The sequence below is a fragment of the Pseudophryne corroboree genome, chromosome 9 (genome assembly GCF_028390025.1).
Source record: "Pseudophryne corroboree isolate aPseCor3 chromosome 9, aPseCor3.hap2, whole genome shotgun sequence".
NCBI lineage: Eukaryota > Metazoa > Chordata > Amphibia > Anura > Myobatrachidae > Pseudophryne > Pseudophryne corroboree.
Window position 1 is genome coordinate 44,582,167 of NC_086452.1, and position 24,225 is coordinate 44,606,391.

A 24,225-nucleotide genomic window follows, 5' to 3' on the forward strand; every position below is an offset into this window, starting at 1 on the left:
TGTGGCAGATAGGACATGGGGAAGAGAGAGGGGGAGGGGTTGGGGTAGATAGGGACTGGGGAGAGAGGGAGGTGTGGCAGATAGGACATGGGGAAGAGAGAGGGGGGAGGGGGAGGGGCAGATAGGGACTGGGAAGAGAGGGAGGTGTGGCAGATAGGACATGGGGGAATAGAGAGGGGGGAGGGGTTGGGGTAGATAGGGACTGGGGAGAGAGGGAGGTGTGGCAGATAGGACATGGGGGAATAGAGAGGGGGGAGGGGTTGGGGTAGATAGGGACTGGGGGTGGTGGAGAGTGGGGTAGGGGCAGATAGGGACTGGGGAGAGAGGGAGGTGTGGCAGATAGGACATGGGGGAAGAGAGAGGGGGGAGGGGTTGGGGTAGATAGGGACTGAGGGTGGTGGAGAGTGGGGTAGGGGCAGATAGGGACTGGGGAGAGAGGGAGGTGTGGCAGATAGGACATGGGGGAATAGAGAGGGGGGAGGGGTTGGGGTAGATAGGGACTGGGGGTGGTGGAGAGTGGGGTCGGGGCAGATAGGGACTGGGGAGAGAGGGAGGTGTGGCAGATAGGACATGGGGGAATAGAGAGGGGGGAGGGGTTGGGGTAGATAGGGACTGTGGAGAGAGAGATGTAGATTGTTTCAATATAGTGACCTCTGTGTGACACGGACACACACACACTCCCTATGTATACTGCACCCCCCACCATATACTGCCCCTATATACACTGCACCCCCCATCCTCATCCATATTCTGCACCCCCCACCATATACTGCCCCTATATACACTGCACCCCCATACCCTTCCATACAGTGCCCCCTATATACAGGGCACCCCCTCCTCCATATACTGCTCCCGCCATATACCGCATACTCTGCACCCCCTCCTCCATATACTATGCTGCAACCCCAGCTTTCTTGGCATCCCAGGACTCGGCAACAAGTAGTAGCAGTAACCAGGAAACGGATGCAGGAACCACCAGATGCTCCGCCAGCGCTCATAGCGGGGGTATCAGGGACACGTGTGGCCACTTACCGGCTGGGGAAGACGGTGAATCAGTCTAGCAGGAAGAAGTGAGACCCTGTGTTGGGTGAACAGTGCGGTGACCGGGAGGAAGAGGAGGGGTCGGCGCTGGGGCTGCAGATGATGTGGTTGAGGAGGAGGCAGATAACCGGCTTAGCTGCTTTATATATACTGTGTGCCAATGGAGGGGCGGGGACCTGCGCTCGCCCCTCCCACACCCCGGGCTGGCCATGGCAAGACCCCTCCTTCCAGGCTGCTGGTGGCTAAAGGTGTCTAGGGTTTCCACCTCATCCCTTTAATTCTGGACGCATTAATTACACAGGTTCTGTGACTGATTAAAACCAGGTGAAATGGAGTCTCCAAGTCAGCCAGCCACAGAACCTGTGTAATTAATGTGTGTCCAGAATTAAAGGGATGAGGTGGCAACCCTACTGGTGTCCTCTACCCCCAAACTGGCCGGGAGCTGTGCAGGGAGCCTAAACGTGGCAGTACTGATGTATATAGTGCAGCATCGTTATATGAAGAGTAACGTCTGATTGTGTAGTAAGTTTTAGTCTGTCTGTTCCCCGCAGGCCTGTGTTGACGTGAGAGCCAGTTCTGTCTTCTGGAAACAGATGGAAGTCATGGAGACCCTGGGAGAACAGCCTCGCATCCCGGAATGGCTTTCCACACATCCGTCGCACGAGAACCGAGCGGAACATCTGGACAGACTCATACCAAAGGTGAGTGGTGGTATTTATTACTAGGGGTGTTTAGCCATAGAGACAACAAAAAATAAGATATTGTACAAGGTGTAGTACACAGGAAGCCGCATGACGTCTGTGTGACAACGCCAGAGAAACGCACCTGATGTAAACAACTTTCCTGTGTTACCGTGTGTTTCACACATCGCTCGATATACATGGTAATATGAATCCCAGCAGCCATGTAGCTTAGGCGCCTCGGACGCTGCACACAGAAGAGGCAGCCATTTTGTGCTGTCTGATCCAGTGCTTGAGTGACATCACTATATTCCAGTTAGCTGCATTCTCACTAATACAAAATGGCTGCCTCTATTATAAGTAGATTAGTAACACGTCGTATGGTCCCTTCTATAATTCTATTGCTACTTAATGATAATGATTATGGGCCTATTCCAACATTAATGTTATTATTGTTATTATTTATGTATAGACCATCACTAATGTGCACAGCGCTGTACTTCATTTCAATCCCTACCATGTTGCAACTCACACTCTTACATCCCTGACACACATTAAGGTTAATTTTAATAATAATGATAATAATAATAATAATAATAATTATTATTATTAATCTCAAAGATTACACTTTTTTAGGTCATTCATTGTTTTTTAAACAAACTAATTCTGTCCATTATCTGCTACAGATGTGTCCTTTTACACTTAGCCTCAGTACGCCATGCGGTGTGAGACACCTGGCGCAAGCAAGCCACGCCGAGCGAAATAGTCTCTTTTTTTTGTTCAAATGCGCATCGTAGTTGCAGAATGATGCAACAAAACCGCTTCACAAAACTGCACTGATTTAATTTGGTATGTGACACTTGTATATCTGTGTGCGATTGAGTCTGGGCCTGTGTACAAAGCACAGCAGAATTTGGCGTGAACGCCGCTGAATCGCATCGCTTTGTATACAGATTCAGTCAGTCGCATACAGATATACAAGTGTCGCATATCTAATTAAATCAGTGCAGTCCCGTGAAGTGATTTTGTCCCATCCCATTGTGTGGTTATGATGCACATTTAACGGAAAATCAGTTCTCTGATCTGATTCGCCGATCTCAGTTTCTTCGGTTGGCATAATCCAACATGTTAGAAATCCCAGACTCGCTGATTCCAATTATTTTTATATTAGAATAGACGAATTAAGAATTTACAACATGTTGGGCACAATCATCAGCAAAATGCTGCATTTTACCGATAGGTTGTTCATGTATCGGCTCCATTTGTTTGTCATTGCCACTTCGGTAGGAAAAGAATCGCTGTTACAGTAAAGAATGCTTCCTATGTCTTTTTTCTGTGCACGGCTGATGACTCCTCAGGGCAAATCACAGCAGTTTTTCAAAAACCGACGTTTTTTTCCCCATGTTTTTTCTGACAGTTTTGTATCTACCATTTTCACTAAGACTCAAATTGCAACCCCCAAAACTGGTGTAGTAGAGACAGACGAGGTAGCTCAAAACGTTGCCCGCTTGGGCATCTTGGCAACCTCAGATATGAAAGCCTCCACTTCCTATATTGTCGTAACCTAGAAAGATGTATTTAAAGACCCTTCGTTTTATGTTGCCCATGTATTGTCCCTTCACAGTAGACGTATATTGTTCCATTACAGTAGTGGGGCCTTACTCTCATGACTGATGTAAGATATGAATGTAGCTGATGCAGGTGGTGTTTTAGGAGGAAGACTCTGCAGTATGCACCGATACTGTCCGCTCATCTAGTCACTTTTCTTTTTCATCCACTAGGGGTCACTGGAGTACTCTTGGGATATGGACGGCTTCCGCAGGAACAGGGCACTGAATATTTTAATTTTGAACTCTCCACCCCTCCATATCCCAGAGTACCTCAGTGTTTTTTCTGTGCTCACTGCACTAACAGGGTTGTGTGGAGCTCCACACAATTACTTTGAATTTCTTTTTCATTTTTATTTTTGACTTCATTTTTTATACTCAGCACATCCCTTCCCAGTTTATAAAAAAACGTTGGTCCGGGATAGTGCCGCTGCGCAGAGGCAGCGCATGGCGTGCCGGTCCTCACATAGAGCACCCTCACAGCCACACGCAGCTCACTCACTGACCTGCAGCAAGAGCTGGACGGAGCTTACAGGAAGAAGCACCGTCGCAGCCCTCCCTACAGGAGACCAGGTATGCTGGGGGGACGGGGCGGTCAGCGCACTCTGCCGCCCCGCTGTGTGGGGTCCGTGTTAGTCACTGCCGCCCGCACCCGCCGCTACTTACAGCCGCCCGCCCCAGCCGCTCCGTCCGCTGTACGGGGCTCAGCGCCCACCAAAGCCGCATCCACTAGCACCCGCCACAGCCGCATCCAATGAGCAGTTCCTCCGCTGCTCAGACCCGCCGGCCGCCGCTCACCCCCGCTGGCCGCACTTAGGCAGCACGCCCGCTCTCCCCGCTGAGAACGCTCCCCGGCTCCCTGCACTCCATCTCCGGACAGGATCCGCTTCCCGGCGCAGTGGTAAGGAGGGGGGAGAAGTCTCCTCACAGGCAGCGCTGCTGCAAGGGGGGAGAAAGTGAGCAATATAGTATTAGGCTGCATGGGTTTGTAACAAGTGATTACATAGGCTGTTATGCCTATGTTAACAGGGTTAGTTTTGCTACAAGTGGTTACAGGTTATACAGATGTATGTTATAACCTGCACTGTGATTCTAACTGTAAGCAGGGCATGGGGGCCATTTTAACCATGCTTCCTGTGTTTTCTTGTTTGTGATTCCAGAACGTTCCTGCCCTACATCTCTACTCCACCGGATGGCGCAGGGGTGTTAGTGGGAATTTCGTATCAGGTTTCATATAGTACTGGCCACGTGCACTGCACTGCACTGCAGCCATATATATATATATATATATATATATATATATATATATTAGTGATGAGCGAGGTTCGGTTTTACTCGGTTTTACTCGGTTCTCAAAACGGCATCTTATTGGCTATCCAAAACACGTGACATCCGTGAGCCAATAAGATGCTGTTTTGAGAACCGAGTAAAACCGAGTAAAACCGAATCCGCTCATCACTAATATATATATATATATAAATATATATTATACACTCCTTAGTACAATTTTACTGAGTCGTGCAGGTGTCTGTCTGTCTTTGTATATTGTATTATCTGTCTGCATAATGAGTAAGGCACCAGAATAAACAAAAAAGCAGTTTCACTGCAATGTCTGTAAGAGTGTGTTGCCGGATGGATCTACCACATGTACAGTATGTTTTGTGGATTCGGTTACGAATACAATTTCAGCTCCGGTTTCATTGCCGGAACCTTCATGGGTTATGCTAACATAGGTCATGGCTGGATTGCAATCAGAATTGGCCGCCGCTCGACAAGAGCGGGAAGTGGCAAGATCTGAGTCTCTTGTGAGACCGCCAGAACTACCGGAGAGATCTCAGTCTTGCCAAATGTCCAAGTCCATTTTGGGTCGAAAGGATAAATTTCATTTGTCTTATGATTTACCAGTTTCTGCTATGTTGCATTCTGACGATTCTATGCCAGCCCTCACTGCGCAAGATGAGGGTAAGGAGCAGTCAGATCGTGAAGATCTTGACAGCCCAGGTATTGATAATCTCATCAGAGCGGTGCGTCAGTCTCTGAAGTTTACAGAAACTGAGGAGCCTCTGACAAATGATGAGGTCGTCTTTACTAAACGAAAGAGATCTCCAATGTGTTTTCCTGTTTCGGAATCTCTTAATAAGATGTTAGTAGAAACACGAAAGAATCCAGATAAACGGTTTTCTATACCTCACAGATTTAAGTCTAGTTACCCGTTTCCAGAGTCTGTGACATGTACATGGGAGAATCCGCCAATGGTGGATTAGTCTGTGTCAAAACTTACAAAGAAATTAACCATACCAGTACCAGCTGCTACTACACTTAAAGACCCTTCAGACCGTAAAATAGAAGCTATGCTAAAGTCCATGTATTTAGCAGCAGGAGTGTTGCTTAGACCTGGGTTAGTTGGCATTTGGGTCACTAAGGCCCTAATTGTATGGATAACAGAACTCAAGTCTGCCCTACATGACGATCACCTTATACTTCTTGCTGATCAAATCTGTGAAGCTGCTGAGTATCTATGTACAGCTTCTACTGACGTCTGTCAGCTCACTTCTCGCATTTCATCGTCGCTAGTTACAGTACGATGGGCACTCTGGCTGCGTTCTTGGCAAGCGGAGGCAGAGGTTAAAAGAGGTATAGAGGCGTTACCTTACGGTGGCGAGAAGTTGTTTGGTCCTGAATTGGACAAATGGATTTCTGACGCCACGGGAGGAAAGTCTGTTTTCTTACCATTGCCTCCAACGGTACCGAGACGGAAATTCTCTGGCCCGGCGTTCAAATCCTTTCGACCTCAGCCCTTTCGAGGCCGTGGTAGAGCAACAGCCACGCCTGGTAGACGAGGTCGAGGACGTGGTTTCCAACAAACCAACACCAGTCGTCAGGACGCTAAGGTCACCGACAAGCCAGTGGCATGACGGGCTCCCAGCCCATCTCGGATCTCCAATTGTGGGAGCACGCCTTCAGATGTTCCAGTTAGCGTGGTTCCAGACGTCCACAGATGGGTGGATCCGCAATTTAGTGTTAAAAGGTTACAAAATAGAGTTCGACTGTCTCCCACCACTGCGGTTTTTCAAGACAGGACTGCCTGTGTCGGACAACAAGAGGGCGGTTCTGCAAATTGCCATTCAGTCCCTGCTGGATTCAGCAGTTTTGATTCCGGTCCCTGTACAACAACAAGGTCAGGGTTATTATTCCAGTCTGTTTGTGGTACCAAAGCCGGATGGCTCCGTCAGGCCAATATTGAACTTAAAGGGTCTCAATCAGTACGTCACTTACTACAGATTCAAGATGGAATCTCTGCGGACGGTAATTGCAGGTTTAGAGCCACTGGCATTCATGATTGCGCTAGATCTCAAGGATGCGTACTTACACATTCCGATTTGGCCACCTCATCAGAGGTTCTTGCGTTTTGCAATACGGCAGAACCATTACCAGTTTCAGGCTCTACCGTTTGGCCTCTCGTCAGCGCCTCGGGTATTCACCAAAGTAATGTCTGTGATGATAGCTCATCTCAGATCCCTGGGAGTGATAATAGTTCCGTACTTGGACGATCTGCTCATCAAAGCTCCGTCTCAACAGATACTCCTCCAACATGCGTTGCTAACGTACAATGTACTAGTTCAGCACGCTTGGATTGTCAACTTCAAGAAATCACATCTAATTCCGTCTCAACGACTTCAATTCCTAGGTATGATTCTCGATACGGTGATTATTGTCATTCATGTCTAAGGGGGTCATTCAGATCTTACCGCTGGGCTGTGACTTTTGCTGTCCTGCGGTCAGATAGTCGCCGCCTCCAGGGCTAGTGTGTATTCGCCGTGCAAGTGTGCGATGCTATGTGTACGCCGAGCTGCTAAAGTCCACTGTGTGCAGCCTCTGCACAGCCCAGGACTTACTCCTCCAGTGCGATCAGGCTGATCGGGGCCGGAGCTGACGTCAGACACCCCCCCCTGAAAACACTTGGGCACGCCTGCGTTTTCCCGAACACTCCCAGTAAACGGTCAGTTACCACCCACAAACGGCCTTTTCCTGTCAATTACCTGGCAAACTGATTTTTCTCAACATGAAAATGGAGTACTGTGTACCGGGACGCCGGCTTAGTACTCACCACTGTTCTTTCTTCTGGTTCTGTTAGGGGTGGCGGCGTGCTGCATGAATGTACGCTTGCCGTGGTGGGGCTTGCGAATAGTTCCCTAAGGAGCTAGCGTCCTGACAGCGGGGAACGGGACCATTAACCCTTAGTGGCCGTTGCCTCCACTAAGTCCCATGAAGCAGGCAGGCTGGTGCCTGAAAATAAGCTTATAAAATAATATGCAGAAAACTCTTCAGGAGCTTCCAGAGATGTGAATGGCTCCATCGGGCACATTTTCTAAACTGAGTCTGGTGGGAGGGGCATAGAGGGAGGAGCTAGCGCACACTATCAAATTCTTAAAGTGCCCAAGGCTCCTAATCGACCTGTCTATACCCCATGATACTAAACTGGATTCTCAGTATACCCTAGGATGTAAGAGAAAAGGAGATTTATGGTTAAAACTTACCGTTGTTAAATTTCTTTCTGCGCGGTACACTGGATTCTACAGGGAATAACATTGGGGTGTAGAGAAGGATCTTGATCAGAGGTACCAACAGGCTCAAAGCTTTTGACTGTTCCCAAGATGCACAGCGCCGCCTCCTCTATAACCCCGCCTTCATGCCAGTGAGCTCAGTTTGTAAGTTGGTGCCTTGCAGTATGTAGGCACTTTACAGGTAGCTGCCCCAGCGGCGCTGTATACTCCCGCGCCGGGGTTGCCGGGTCACTGCAGCAGAGACGAAGGCTTCTTCCTAACTGTGAGTCACACACACGCCGCCGTGTACGGGATTGTGGGGCCGCAGACCAGGGGGAAGGAAGGGGCTTCTGTGCCGCACTTTACCGCAATCCAGCGTGGCCTCGCGCGCACTAATTACTGGGCAGCTTGCTCCACTAGCCACCAGGGTATTATTTGGAGCACAGGTCAGTGGGTTTTTAGTACAATTCCCCCGTTTTATGTTCTGCCCGCACACCCGGTGGGGATGCCAGCAGGGGGAGCAGGCTGGACCTGAGGCCCCTCCAGCCAGCCCCAGGGCGCCATTGCTGCAATGTTCCCGCCCTGGAGCTTTCTCCTTCTCCTTCACTCCTGGTCAGCGGCCATTTCAGCTTGAGCCTTCCTGTTCCTGGGATTGCTGGGGCAAATACTCCTCTGCGGAACCCCCTGCCAGTGCTGTGCTTCCTACAGGACACTTGAGTATTCTACCTGTCACTGGGACTGTGTTAGTTAAGAAAGAGTGCATACCTTCAGGGTTGTGTGGTACAAACACCCTGTGATATATATCCAGTGCTTACTGTGTTTGTTATATCTATTGTTATCACATATAGCCATACTTTGTATTACTTTGTATTTCTAGTCCAGTACAGTTTATGGTACATAATATCTGCATGGTACACTTGTGACTATATACAGTATCTGTGTGTGTGCATGTAGCTGCTGCGTGGTTGCCTTATTGCAGGGTATTTCACTCAGCGTGCTATTCCTATATTGCTGTACCTGAGGGGGCCAAGTGTTTCAGGTTTTTGCTATTTTCAATGTAGGATTTATACTGTCGGGGTATTTTTGCTTGTGATTTAAAGTCACCATATATTCTATATCTATTGAACCTCTGGTCTGTGCCGTCTGAGTGTTCTTGCTAGGAATAGTGCTGCTACACCTTGTACCGGGTTGCCCATTATTGTGCACATAGTTATGTCTGCTACACGTGGCAACGACGTTGGGACCTCTCCCACACTGCGTGGTAGTGAGGCCACTGTCGCAACAGAGGATAATTTAGCAACTGAGAGTTCAGGTTCAGGGGGTTCATTGCCCGCCAGTGGGTCAATAGTGCTTGGGAAATCACAGGATCCACCTTGGGCTACATTCTCCACAGTGCTAAGCACGCTTGTGACAAAAATTGATGCCCCCTGTGGGACCACCTGTGCCACTGCAACAGTTTATGGTCCCTGCTGTGAACCCGCCATGGGTGGATCAGCTTTCCACTCAGCTGCAGCATTTGAACCGATCTATGACTAAATCTAAGTCTCACTCTCGCCCGCCTAAGACTAAGTCATCTTCTAAACGGGCCATTACCTCCTCCCAATCCACGGCTTTAACCGACGCGTTCCCTGAGGAGGACGGTGCATATACTGACCCCGCTGACACTGACGCTGATGTTTCAGATGGGGAAGGGAAGTCATCCGTGAATGTCCCGGATTTGATTGAGGCGATTCGGCTCATTCTTCAAGTGTCTGATGATTCTGAGCCTGAAACTGTCTCCAAGAAACCGGATAGGTTCAAGCGTAAGAAGGTGGTTAAACAGGTTTTACCTTACTCTAAACACCTGGTTGACATACGTCAGGAATCTTGGGAAAATCCGGGGACAAAGTTTACAACGAATAAGAGACAGTTGGCTCGCTATCCTCTCTCTGCGGAGGTGTGTAAAAATTGGGAAACCCCACCGCCTGTTGATTCTCATGAGGCGCGTATGGTTGTTTCCTCTGATCTGCCAGTAACTACCGTCACCTCTCTGAAGGAACCGACGGATAGACGTGTGGAGGGCTGTTTAAAAGCGATTTATACCCCAACGGGTGCTGTGCATAGGCCAACAATTGCAGCGACTTGGGCTGCTGAAGCTGTTGAGGCGTGGGCTCAGGAACTCGAGGCGGAACTGTCTGCCGACGTGTCTGAGCATGCTCGACAATGTCTCTCATATATTGCCACGGCTTCTCTGTACCTTAAGGAGGTGTCCTCCAATGCCGGGGTGCTCGCGGCCAAGGCTGCTACTGCGTCCGTCTTGGCCAGACGTATCCTTTGGTTGAGATTCCGGTCGGTGGATTTGGATTCCAAGAAAACCTTCTTCCTTTCAAAGGAGACATTCTCTTTGGAGAAGACCTAAATAAGATTGTGGCTGATCTGGCTACGGCTAAAACAGCTTGCCTACCTAGTTTGGCTCCTTCCGCACAGAAGGCTAAAAGTACTTTCCCTCTGCCCTTTCGTACTCCAGGTAAAGCAAAAGGTCAGGCGTACCCAAAGCAAGCTCGTGCTTCTAGACCAAACAAGCCCAGACCAAAGCATGCCTGGGCTGCCCGTCAGCCAGCTTCCAAAACTGTCAAGCCTGCCGCATGACGGGGCGGGCCTCCCTCTGGGGGATCCCAAGGTGGGGGGCCGACTTCTGGGTTTTGCCCAGGAATGGTTGAAGACCACTTCATATGCCTGGGCGAGGAAAGTCGTCTATCGAGGTTACGCCATACCCTTCAAGAATCGTCCCCCGCAGCGGTTTTGTCTGACAGATGTGCCTCTGGATCCGGCAAAAGCAAACACGTTGCACTCAGTGGTACATTCCCTCTTGGTCACAGGAGTGGTGGTACAGATGCCTCTGGCTCAGAGAGGCAAGGGTTACTATTCCACGCTGTTTCTAGTCTCGAAACTGAACGGGTCCTCGCAGCCCATTCTCAATCTGAAGTCCTTGAACAAGCATGTGTGGGTCTCCAAGTTTCGTATGGAAACGCTGCGCTTTATTGTTCTGGCCATGGAGCCTGGGGACTATATGGTCTCCCTGGACATACAGGATGCCTACCTGCATATTCCTATTGCGGTTTCTCATCAACAGTACCTTCGGTTTGCGGTGGGCAACCTTCATTACCAATTTCGGGCGTTACCCTTTGGTTTGACAACGGCTCCCCAAGTTTTCACCAAAGTAATGGCGGTCATGACGGCTACACTCCGCCGTCAAGGGGTCAGGATCCTACCATACTTGGACGATTTGTTGATCCTGGCAAATTCGCCAGAACTTTTCCTGTGTCATCTCAATTTGACGGTCCAGTGCATGACAGCCCACGGGTGGCTGATCAACTGGAAGAAATCCTCCCTGGTTCCTGCTCGGAGCATGTTACATCTGGGAGCGTTATTGGACACTCACAGCCAACGGTTGTTCCTGTCTCAGGAGAAAGTCCTGAAGCTTCAGGACAGGATTCAATGCTTCCTATCTCGTCCACAAGTGTCGATACATTCGGTAATGCAAGTGCTGGGTCTCATGGTGTCTGCTTTCGACATGGTGGAGTATGCTCAGTTCCACTCTCGCCCTCTGCAGAAGTTAATTCTGACCAAGTGGGATGGCCTGCCTCACCGGATAAGATCTCACATGATCTCATTATCTCCGGAGGTCTACCTGTCACTGAGCTGGTGGCTGCAGGACCATCAATTGAGCAGGGGCCGTCCGTTCTGGATACCCGACTGGGTCCTGCTGACGACGGATGCCAGTCTGAGGGGTTGGGGCGCGGTGTTGGAACAACACTCTCTTCAGGGTCGGTGGACCAAAGAGAAGTCTCTACTCCCGATAAATATTCTGGAACTGCGGGCAGTGTTCAATGCGTTGACACTGGCCCAGCATCTCATTCAGAACAGACCTGTTGAGGTGCAATCGGACAACGCCACCACGGTGGCGTACATAAATCATCAGGGTGGCACAAGAAGCCGCATGGCAATGAGGGAAGTATCAAGGATTCTTCAGTGGGCAGAACACCATCTGCCGGCCATATCAGCAGTGTTCATTCCGGGCGTTCTGAACTGGGAGGCGGACTATCTCAGTCGTCAGGACGTGCACGCTGGAGAATGGAGCCTACATCCAGAGGTGTTGCAACTTCTCGTGGACAAGTGGGGCCTCCCAGATGTGGACCTGATGGCGTCTCGACACAATCACAAGGTTCCGGTCTTCAGAGCAAGAACAAGGGATCCTCAAGCAGCATTCGTGGATGCTCTGTCGTTCCCATGGAATTTCCAGCTGCCGTACGTGTTCACTCCGGTGTCACTCCTGCCCAGAGTAATACGGAAGTTCAAGCAAGAAGGAGGAAACCTACTTCTGCTAGCTCCAGCATGGCCCAGACGGCACTTGTTCTCCGATCAACAAGGCCTCTCGCTAGATTTTCCTCTTTTACTTCCACAACGACCAGACTTCCTCGTTCAGGCCCCTTGTGTTTACCAGGACTTGGCCCATCTGGCTTTGACGGCATGGCTCTTGAAGCTTCCGTCCTGAGGGCCAAGGGTTTTCTGAGGCGGTCTTTCAAACTATGTTGAAGGCCCGTAAGCTGGCTTCTGCTTGGATTTACCATAGGGTATGGAATGCTTACTTTACTTGGTGTGCGTCTGACAATTATGAAGTTTTTAAGTTTAGCACGGCCAAACTGTTGGCCTTCCTACAACAGGACCTGGACTTAGGCCTGCGTCTGACCTTCCTCAAGGTTCACATTTCTGCCTTGTCGGTTTGGTTTCAGAGAAAGATTGCCACCCTACCTGATGTCCATACATTCACTCAGGGTGTGTTGAGGATTCAGCCTCCTTATGTGCCGCCTGTGGCCCCTTGGGACTTGTCGGTGGTTTTGGAGGCCTTGCAAGTGTCTCCGTTTGAGCCTCTTGTCTCTGCTGACCTTAAGTGGCTTTCCCTTAAGGTCCTATTCTTGCTGGCTATTGCTTCAGCTAGAAGGGTCTCAGACTTGGGTGCCTTGTCCTGCAAGTCTCCCTATTTGATTTTTCACCGTGACCGGGCAGTTCTTCGAACGCGGCCAGGTTATTTGCCTAAGGTGGTGTATTTTTTCCACCTTAACCAGGAGATTGTGGTTCCGACTTTTCATTCTCCTGAGTTGTCTCCCAAAGAACGGTCTTTGGATGTGGTACGGGCTCTCCGTATCTATGTGAAGAGAACTTCCTCCATCAGGAAATCTGATTCTCCTTTTGTATTGTTTGGTTTTCACAAACGTGGCTGGCCTGCTTCTAAGCTGACCATGGTTAGATGGATTAGAATGGTGATTGCACATGCTTATGTACAGGCTGGTCGTCCAGCTCCTGCTACCATTAAGGACCTTCTTGGGCGACCCATCGTGGTGCGACCCTTGAACAGTTGTGCAAGGCGGCTACGTGGTCCTCAGGGAACACGTTTCTAAGGTTCTATGCCTTCTATACCGCCGCTTCCCAGGATGCTTCCTTTGGACGCCGGGTTCTTGTGCCCACTACAGTGCGTCCCCTCCTGTGAGGAACTGCTTTGGGACATCCCCGATGTAATTTCTTGTGGAGCCCAGTGTACCCCGCAGCAGAAAATGAGATTTATGGTAAGAACTTACCTTTGTTAAATCTCTTTTTGCAAGGTACACTGGGCTCCACAAGGCGCCCACCCTGACGCACTTAGCTTTTTTGGGTTGGGGTTGTCATAGACGCTGACACCCTCTCCTGCGGTGAGTGTGTGGTGTCATTGGCTACGATCGGTTGTCGTCTCTGGTACCTGCTACTGCATTGGGCTGGTTATCAAAACTGAGCTCACTGGCATTCAGGCGGGGTTATAGAGGAGGCGGAGCTGTGCATCTTGGGAACAGTCAAAAGCTTTGAGCCTGTTGGTGCCTCGGATCAAGATCCTACTCTACACCCCGATGTAATTCCTTGTGGAGCCCAGTGTATCTCGCAGAAAGAGATTTAACAACGGTAAGTTCTTACCATAAATCTCGTTTTATTTATTTGTGGTTTTTTTAAAAAAAAGTCCATTGTTAGCATCCAAAAGGGGCAGACTAGATGGACCAAGTGGTTCTTATCTGCCGTCAAATTCTATCTTTCCATCTTTATTCCCTCAGTCAGCACCCCGGGGTAGCACCATGCATCAATTGGTTCCAGGGGTCTTACAGTTCCTATCACAGCCGAGCCAATAACTTGGTGTCTATGGAGAACCAATCACAAGCTACTATTGCTGGTTGTCATTGGTCCTCTTACGTGCGTTCCTCCTTACATTAATTAGGAGTAGCAGCCATGGGGGGGGGGGGGGGGGGGATTGGGGTCCGCATTGGATAAGGAGGGAAGTGTCGGCTTTCTGCACAAATAACAGAAGCTCTAGCACTTTGGGGCTCATTTATCAGTGATAAGACTCATTGTGAATGATAAAACTAGTTGTGTATGGTAAATGGTTCCTCAGCCAATCAGCTCTGGATTGTCATGTGTTCAGCTCCTAACTGTCATGTGCTTGAAAAGTGACAGAAGCTAATTGGCTGGAGCACCATTCATCATACGCAACAAGTTTTATCAAACACAGTGATTTTTTTCATCGTTGATAAAAAACGTTCCTTCTGTACCACTTAGGGGGTCATTCAGATCTGATCGCTACTGTGCGTTTTCGCAGCAGGCTTCACCAGTCAGCGATGGCATTGTGCGAAGGATTCATTCGCACGGGCACTCGCAAGGAGTTTGACAGGAAGAGGCCATTTGTGGGTGGCAACTGACCGTTTTCAGGGAGGGTGTCTGATGTCAAATCCAGTCCTGAACGGACTGATGTTTTCGCAGCGGCTTAGTAAGTCCTGGGCTGAGCGGATACTGCGCAAAATCTGTTTGTACAGCTCTGCTACACATGCGTTCGCACACTTGCACAGCTAAAATGCACTCCCCCCGTAGGCAGCGACTATCTGATCGCAGCAGTGCAAAACTCGCTGCCTAGCGATCAGATCTGAATTACCCCCTTAGTGGTAGAGGTGCAATGTACATTGGGGGTCATTCCGAGATGTTCGCTCGTTGCCGATTTTCGCTATACTGCGATTAGTCGCTTACTGCGCATGCGCAAGGTTCGCAGAGCGCATGCGCTTAGTTATTTTACACAAAAGTTAGGTATTTTACTCACGGCCTAACGAGGATTTTTCATCGTTCTGGTGATCGTAGTGTGATTGACAGGAAGTGGGTGTTTCTGGGCGGAAACTGGCCGTTTTCTGGGAGTGTGCGGAAAAACGCTACCGTTTCTGGGAAAAACGCAGGCGTTTCAGGGAAAAACGCGGGAGTGTCTGGAGAAACAGGGGAGTGTCTGGGCGAACGCTGGGTGTGTTTGTGACGTCAAACCAGGAACGAAACTGACTGAACTGATCGCAGTGTAGGAGTAAGTCTGGAGCTACTCAGAAACTGCTAAGAAATTTCTATTCGCAATTCTGCTAATCTTTCGTTCGCACTTCTGCTATACTAAGATACACTCCCAGAGGGCGGCGGCTTAGCGTGTGCAATGCTGCTAAAAGCAGCTAGCGAGCGAACAACTCGGAATGAGGGCCATTGTCTTTGTTCTTCGGTTTGTGGGGTATGAAGTCTTCCTCTCCACTCATAACGGTGAGACATGTGAGTCCAGACCTCTAGAATACAGAATAACACGATAGATGTCTGAGAAGCAGCCTTTGCTCCTCCGTCGGCCCCCTCTTGTAGCGCGCCAGGCAAACAGTGTAATAATACAGAACACAAGCGTATCCTTCCTTTCAGTTGTTTTCCTTGTGGCTGAGCCCAGTAATGTCTGTGAATACAGATATAATTGGATGTACATGTGGATCCGCTTCAATTGATCTGACTGAGTCCATACACTTATGATGTGGGCCGACATGTAAATCGCTGGCTTGCAGATGCAGTTAATCTCTATGGCTGCAGATCGTCACGCTACTTCCCTCCGCCAGCTGAAATATGCAGAAACTTTCATGCTTCGCTGTTAGATTAAAAGGTCCTGAGTTGCAGTTTCTCTACCAGTTACTATGACTCCGCTCTCCCCGCCAGTGTCCTTGTTTTTAACATTGACTTACCGCACAGTACCACTTATCAGCAACGTGCAGGCTGGGTGTAACCCACAGTATATGCTCAGTGCCACTTCCCCCGTACCTGAACTCTCTGTAACTGTTTTAGACATTGCACGGACAGCTGCACAGCACCACTTATCTATAATATACAGGCTGGGTGTAACCCACAGTATATGCTCAGTGCCACTTCCCATGTACCAGAATTTTCAGAATCGGTTCTTGTTCTGTGTGAATAGACAACGGCACAGCAGCACTTCCTATGTTCTGTAAGCTAGGCGTAACTCTCAGTATCTGTTTCATACTGTACGTATGGCTGGCTGCACAGTATCCCTTCTCCAGTATGGAGTAATAGCCAGCATTGCACCCAACATACAGTAAAAAAAAAGAAAAGAAAAAGGTGTGGTACTGTGCAAATACTTGGAATTACTTCTAGCACACAGGCCGCATCTAGACGCTTTAAGGATTCATCTGTTTAATGGATGTAATTCTGAGTATCTGCTATTACTCAGTGTGTTTTGTGTTGTGTGTGTATGTGGTGTGTAATTCTCAGTACCTCTTCTGCATTTCCTGCATTGTGTAATTTGTAGTCTGTGCTGGGGAGGATGATACACCTTCACCTGTCTGTGTAATATGTACTGTATGTGATGCATCTATCAAACCTTGGGCCTAATTCAGACCTGGTCGCAGCAGCAAATTTATTCTCTAATGGCTGATCGCAACCTGCCGTTCATCGCAGCGATCAGGTCAGAAGTGCGACGGCGCATGGCTGACAGCCGGCGGCATTTGGTGGCCGTGGTCCGGCTAACGCAGGCGTGGCCGGACCGTGCGCGCGGGGGGGGGGGGGGGGGGGGGTGGCCCGCAGCGGCTGCGTGAAGTCACATGCACTGCTGCGACCCGGACAGCGATGAGTAGCTCCCGGCAAGCACGCAAAAGCTGCGCTGGACGGGAGCTACTCCTGAAGTGCAAAAGCATCACCACTGTGCGATGCTTTTGTACTTCTGCAGTTGGGGGGCAGGCCTTACCTGCGGGGCGGACTAGCCCTGTGCTGGGTGTCCCCCCCACATGTCAGTGTGCCTGATCCTAGCCCTGCAATATTTTGCAGGGCTACGATCAGGTCTGAATTAGGCCCCATGTGCACTGCAGGTGGGGCAGATATAACGTGCAGAGAGAGTTAGATTTGGGTGGGGTGTTTTCAAAGTGAAATCTAAATTGCAGTGTAAAAATAAAGCAGACCGTATTTACCCTGCACAGAAACAAAATAACCCACCCAAATCTAACTCTCTCTGCACATGTTACATCTGCCCCACCTGCAGTGCACATGGTTTTGGCCAGTAGAAGAACAAATTTGCTGCTGTGATCAGATCTGAGTTAGGCCCTTTGATTGACATGCTGCAGCCCCCACCCCACCAGCGACACCACTGCAAAGCAGTAAGAGTGCGCTGCACCCTCTATTACACCGATTCCTCCTCACACCTTCCTGACCATGCCTGGGCCAGATCTAGAACCTCTCGCTGCAGACGGAGCACTTTTCTGTAACATAGAACTTTTTTCTATTAAGAAGAGCTTCTAACGCCGTGTTTCTAGAGGGCTGAGCCATGCATCTTTAATGTTCGGTGGTGGGAATGTGTGCAGTCTTCGTTTCCTTGGCAGCATTTAAACATAGACCCGTCTCCTGGCAACAGCGGAGTTCCCAAAATAATTTGTGAAGAGACTTTTTCAGATGCTGCTTCCTACCCGTAACAGTGTGGTCCGATCTCTGAATTTCGGTGCCCCATAGTATTTCGGCATACGTCCTATATACACTTCAATGGCAGCTCTTCCCTTATACTGCAAATAGAGTAACAGAATAGGAAACTCTATAAATAAGAACGCTCCCCCCAGTTCCCAATAATAATGTGATTCTTGTAAAAATTCTCAGAATACCTACTGGGACAGAATTGAGTTTCTCATAGGTACGCTTAATCAGGAATTAGTTGCTAAGTAACCAGATCAATTTTAATAAGAAGTGTCAACAGTTTCTAGTTGTGGAATAAATGTCCCAGTAATTAACATTCCATTTCTTAAAATATATATATATATATATATATATATATATATTAATATAGCATCAGCTGAAGCGCTGTATGGCATGACGGGATTCATACGGGCGCCCTTCCCGAGCTCGCCAATAGCTCACCCATACCACTCACAGGGGTGCACTGCCGTAGTAAGTGGACGCTTACACAAGTGCTCTCCCCCGAAAGCTTCTGGAGGTGCAGGCACTTTGTAACCCCCATTTGTAGTATAAGATTGTGCACATTGGCAGATAAAGCCCCTTTAACTAGCATTATCATATTATCCTCCTATACCACTGCTCTGTCGAGCCTCAATTTTGTTTTAATTAAGCTGTGAGAATAAGGAGGCATCAACGTTCTCGTTATTTTGTGTGTCATATTTGTAAGTCTGAATGTTTTCATTTTATTGATTTTATTTGCATATAAATGCACAGAAGGTTTCTCCCGCTGGGAGTAATGGTATCCGCTGATGCCTCCGCCTCAGGGGACCTGGAAGCATAAACTCAATTTTGTGTGTTTGCTAAAGCTCTGCAGACATGTACTAAGCTGGAAAACTACGCAAGAGGCGCAGTTCTCATCAGATCTCCTTTTCGGATTTGAGCGCAGAGTAAAAGCGCTGCAGCCTTCTTACCCCCTTCCGTGTACACGTGATCTATGTACAAACATCAGTGGACTTAAAATGTGCGGCTTAGTAAATAAGTTTCCTTCTTGCTTTCATTCCGCCCGTTCATTCCAGTGGCCTAAAATCATTCTTTCGATTCAAGATGGAAACTTGCATTTATTTTATTTTTATATACGCCTAGGTGAAAAAAACTGAGCTTTTTTGCTATTTTTAGGGCGAATGGAGATTCGCCCTATGCAATAGCAGGGCCGGATTTTCACTTAGGTGAAAAATGGCGGCACTGGCGAAAAACACGTGGATCGGCATATTCACTCCCGATCCACGTGTTTTGGCGAATCTGCAAGCGGTTTTCGGGAACATTTTCGCCAATGCGATTCGCCTACAAAACAAAAGTGAAACGGCATGGGCGAAAATGTATTAAAAATTACCCGCAAATGAATTGGGAGGGGGTGACTGGGGAGTTTTCTTGCAGGCATTTCCGTAGGGTGGTGTGGCATGTTTGGGGCCAAATGGGGTGTGGCCTATAGTGTCCTTGTTTCTGCATGTTGCCTGTTACTGCAGTTCCTTGAATCATAATTACAGAAGCATTCGGAGCAGACAGCACATATTGATATACAGACGTATCACGGTAGAACAATCATTGGTTCTAGCATTTTGCATAACACAAATGGCCGCGTATTTACTGTACAGATTAAACAGAAGAAAAAAACCTGAGCAGAAATATGACTCGTTTTCACGGTTTAATGTGGCATGCCATATTTTATTACAGTAAGGAAGCAGCCGGCGCCCCCTCCTCCCGCCTGACGCGCAGTTTGCAGTAAATCGTGTGTTAAAGATGACACAGAAGTCTCTGGGGGCCGCAAATTGGGATTATTACATTTGTCTCTAATTCAGAGGACGTCTGGTCATATTTTACTACTTACAATATATGTTTTCCTGATTAACACTCTCAATGTTTATTAAACACCATTAATATCCTTTATAACTGCCCCTAAGCGCTGTCACGGCCGGGTGAATAATCCTGTTCCACTACCGCTCACTCTGCGTCTGAAGCAAGAAAACAGTGAAGGACGTTTCTGTTTGTGCAACTGGGAAGATTTCACAGTTCATTTCTCCCTGATGCATCTGCCAGAGACGCCACAAATTCACATTCAGCCTCTTACACTATTAAATGTTCAGTAAGTAACCAATAACTTCAGCTGCAATTCTCACGTTTGCGCAATTGTAACATCTGCGCTTTCCGGGCTGGTTTTACAGAGTCCGGGGCCAAGGGCAGAGATGAGTAATGAAGTCCCGGTATAAACGTTGTGACGTTTTACTAACTCTGGATGTTCAATAAAAGTTTTCAGAATATACAAGAAGGATGGTGCTGTGCATTTATCCATTCATACATCATTAGAACGTACTAAGGATTTCACCACGTAGAATGATCAAGCAAGTGGCGTAACTAGACATTTTAGTGCCTATCCCCCCTTATAATTGGAATAAGGATAGTGCGCGCCGTGTTGTGATGCTGGGTAAATACTGGTGGCTTTATTTTCATGCTGAAATTTATAATTAATCCAGGATACGCCCCTTCCCAGTCTCTCCGCACATTTCATATCTGCCACCCCCCTGCAGTGCAGCATGGTCTTAACGAGGTGCAATTTATTTATTTTTTATTTTAGTTAGTGCCTACTTCGAGTCACGCCCATAATGTGACTTTTATTTATATATATATATATATATATATATATATATATGGGATGCAGTTATGTGACTGGCGGGCAGGAGACTACCGGACACAATAACGACACAGGAATCCCGAACCAAAAGGGACTATTCCCACTTGTGGGTGTCCACGCCCGCAAAGGGCTCCGTTGTGCTTGCCCCTGCTGGCCTTCCAACAGCTAGGATCCCGGCGTCGATAATGTGAGGCGGTCTCCTGACCGCCGGTCATAATACCCAACCCATATATACAAATCAGAGGGGCTCTACACTCGCTGTATTAACTAACAATAATAAACAGTGGAGTTTTAGTTTATGTATTGATCAATGCATTTAAGCCTGCAGCCCCCGACAAGGGACCCCACTACTATATACTGCAGGTCCTGCTCTATAGCTCAAAATAATTATCGTGAAAACTCCACTGTTTATTATTGTTAGTTAATATAGTGAGTGCAGAGCTCCCGTGATTTCTGTTTAAACAATGTGGTCACAAAACGTGAGTGCCGTGGAATTGTGCTTTATTTATATATATATATATATATATATATATATATATATATATATATATAAACATTTTTTTAAAAAAAATTTCCTATCTCCCTTTCAGGGTAACCTGTTTTCCTCCCTAGGTTTGTGTGTTTTTATTGGAACATGAAACGCCTATGTCAGAGCACGCTATAAAAATGCTATGTTCTGCTTGTACTTCGAGAGAGGCTCTGATTAGATTTAGGAACACTCACATACCCTCCCACCCCCCTCCTCCTACGAGTCCCATATAGTAGATTAATGAGCTGTCAATTATGAGCTGTCCGCCGATTGCCCGTACACTTGCTGCAGGGGCTGACGTCACAGCTGGGTTGGGCAATTCAAACGCCCGCCCAGCTATGACGTCAGAACGACACATCGAGTGGACGATTGGTAAGTGTGTATACTTGAATCGGCCATTCTGTCAGCGCATTGACAGGTCTGCCGACATGTCTGTTGGCGGGTGGATGTTGTAGTCTCCGTGTGAGTGAGTTCATTGTTGGTTGTGTAGGGGTTTAACCACATAACTGACGATTTTTTTCCCCCAAGCATCGCTCCGAAATTGTTGGGGGTTTTTTTGTGAGTAAATTAGGTGAAGAACATGAATTTAACCTTACCCAAAATTATTTTAGTGAAAAAAAATGGGGGAAAAAAAAAAATTTTGGAAGATTTTTTTTTTTCAATATATTTTTTCTCAAACATCGAAACATCGACCAGGAACATCGGGAACATCGCGACTTTAGGTTTTAGATCCCGGACAGCTGCCTGGTACACAGGGGGGGGTCTGGGGGTGGCTTGGGGGAGGTTGGTTTACACTTCCCCAGCGGCTGCTTTTGTCTGCAGCTGCTGGGGGTGGGGGATACTGCCATGCTGACCAATCAGTAGTGATCGGCAGCACGGCAGACACAGGGGGAGAATGCAGGGAGGCAGGGGGACCTTCAGGTCCCGCTGACCGCAGCAGCGGAGGCAAGTTTCCCTTCCCTGCCGCTGCTAACACTCTCTATCTGACTGGTCGCATCCTGCGCGACCAGGTCATATAAAACACTGCCTGCTGCGGTCACATCTGATGCCACCATGCCAGGCAAGTGATTAAAGGCCTGCAATTGGATTCATAGTTGTATGGTATTGACGAGCTGCAGAGAAGCGACTGTGCAATACTGTACAACTAATATGCTAATCTGCAGGAGGAAGGGAAAAGGAACCTCCTGCCGGCACCGCACATCCGAGCGCTGCATCGTCATCGCCCATTTAAAGACGCAGGGCCTGGCCATGCCTAGAAAGTAAGGGCGACTCCCCGCCTCCAACCGGCCGCAGCATGTCAATCAAAGTGGGCGCCGTGTGCAATTATACAGGAAGGGCCCTGCGTATGCACAGTGCACCCACCCTATCGGTTTTGCATAGAACTATGACTCCGGCCCATAGGAGTCTGCCAGGGAGTGGTCAGGTGCGATGCACTTTAAACCCTGGTACTGTACCAGCAAAAGAATTGCAGCGCTTACAGCTGGTGCAAAACAGAGCTGCCAGGCTATTAACCAACCAGCCCCGTTCTAGCCACATAACACCCATCCTCTACTCCCGTCACTGGCTGCCTGTACGATGGCGAATCATCTTCAAGATTGGCTTACTGAGTTTCAAAGCATTACATGACCAAGGTACCTGAAACAGCTTCTGACCCCATACTGCCCCACTCGATTACTGCGATCTGTAGATGAAGGACTTTTAGCAGTACCTAGAATCTACCGTAATTCATCTGGGGGTCGAGCTTTTAGTCATGCGGCTCTGACTCTATGGAACTCACTTCCCCGCACAGTGCGAGAGGCCCCAACTATAGAATCCTTCAAAAGATGACTCAAGACTTTCCTGTTTACTCAGCATTTCCATAATGTGTCTTTTAGTATCTTCATGCTTCTGTATTTTATGAAAATGTACTTAATTATTTTCTGTACTATATTATGCTATGTATCTGTTAAGCGCCTTGAGTCCTATGGGAGAAAGAGCGCTATATAAATAAAATTATTATTATTATTATTATTGTATGAAACGCTACAAAGATATTTATGTGTATGTTACGCCAAAACAACCTCTTTCCTTCTCCATCCGACCGTGCACTGCAGTAATTAAGTACAAAACACTATTGCTGTTCCCTTCCCGCCCTCTCCCTGCACGCTAATCCTTCACACTCTGTCCTGCTGCTCTTTCATGTCTTAAAAGCATAATGAGTTTGACTCTGTGGCCGCGGCCACCTCGGAGAAAGGCTCAATATCCCCTAATATATGTCTGTGCAATGATGAAATCCCGCACAACTAGGAGCGCAAATTTAGTGTAAAACCTATATCAACCACAATATGCATGAAAGGTCATAGTTCAGATTTATTCACAAATACTGATCATTAAAATAAATGAATCATAATAAAGTTGCAATCAGTTTTATAAGTGACACAGGGTCATGTTCCACCCCAGTGATTTTAGTCCATTACAGTCCTGCACATACGCATATAGCTGGCTTATGTTTTGTAGTTTATTACTCCAAACCGTTCTCACCGCTTCAATAGTATTGCTGTAATCCACTTAGTATCAGCAGCAGTCTTTGCCAGTTGTTTTTTCCATATATGGGGCTGGCTTAGAGCAACTGCTTGTCACATGGGGAAAAGAAGTTAAAATACCATCTGTCGGGATCCCCGGCGTACAGGAGACCGACGCCAGAATCCCAACAGCCGGTGAAATACCGCCGCATGGAATCCTGACCTCCGCCGGGTATTCCCACTCGGTTCATGGGTCCACGCCACCGACTGGCTGGGAATATAACCTGTGGCGAGCGAAGTGAGCCGCCAGGCCTGAAGCGTGGCGAGCACAGCTACCTCACGAGGGGAATCGCTGCCGAGATTCCAACAGACGGGATTCCAGTGTCGGTATACTGACAGCCGTCATCCCGTCTGTCGGTAAAACATACTGACTCCAGGGAAAAAGCGCAGACACCCATTTAACACAAGTTACTACTCCACTATTCTCTGGAGAACGTTGCGGAGCATTTTGCTTCTCTGTCGGAACCTTTTGCAGATTCTCTTTTTTGGTATTTTATCAGAATGTCTCCCACCCTGAAACCATAAATAGCTCCGAAATAAGTTCTATTTTCATCCTGTCTGACATAATTTCTTAGCGGAAGCTCCAACTGATCCCCATACACCAGTCATTCTCAAGCTTGAATCACGGCGTCATAGGGTTCCAGCATTTGACCCTTAGGCCAAAAGTTTCTTATTGAGGAACTCAATGAAAATATTGTGTAAATTGTGGTTACGTTTATCCTTGTGTTTAGTTATGTGGTGGTGCACAGGGTGAATCCCCCTTTCAGACATCAGACACGGGAAATTGGCAGGTC

General features: G+C 48.1%; 1 protein-coding gene across 6 annotated transcripts in view; it reads left to right on the top strand.

Annotated features, from left to right (window-relative positions):
* The window catches only part of OMA1 (OMA1 zinc metallopeptidase), a 140,910-nt gene that overhangs the window by 99,896 nt on the left and 16,789 nt on the right, over positions 1 to 24,225 (top strand). For all 6 annotated transcript variants that reach the window (XM_063939272.1, XM_063939274.1, XM_063939273.1 and 3 more), the window contains one exon: positions 1,593 to 1,742. In XM_063939272.1, the coding sequence (XP_063795342.1) occupies positions 1,593 to 1,742 (150 nt within the window). The remainder of the gene's footprint in view (positions 1 to 1,592; positions 1,743 to 24,225) is intronic.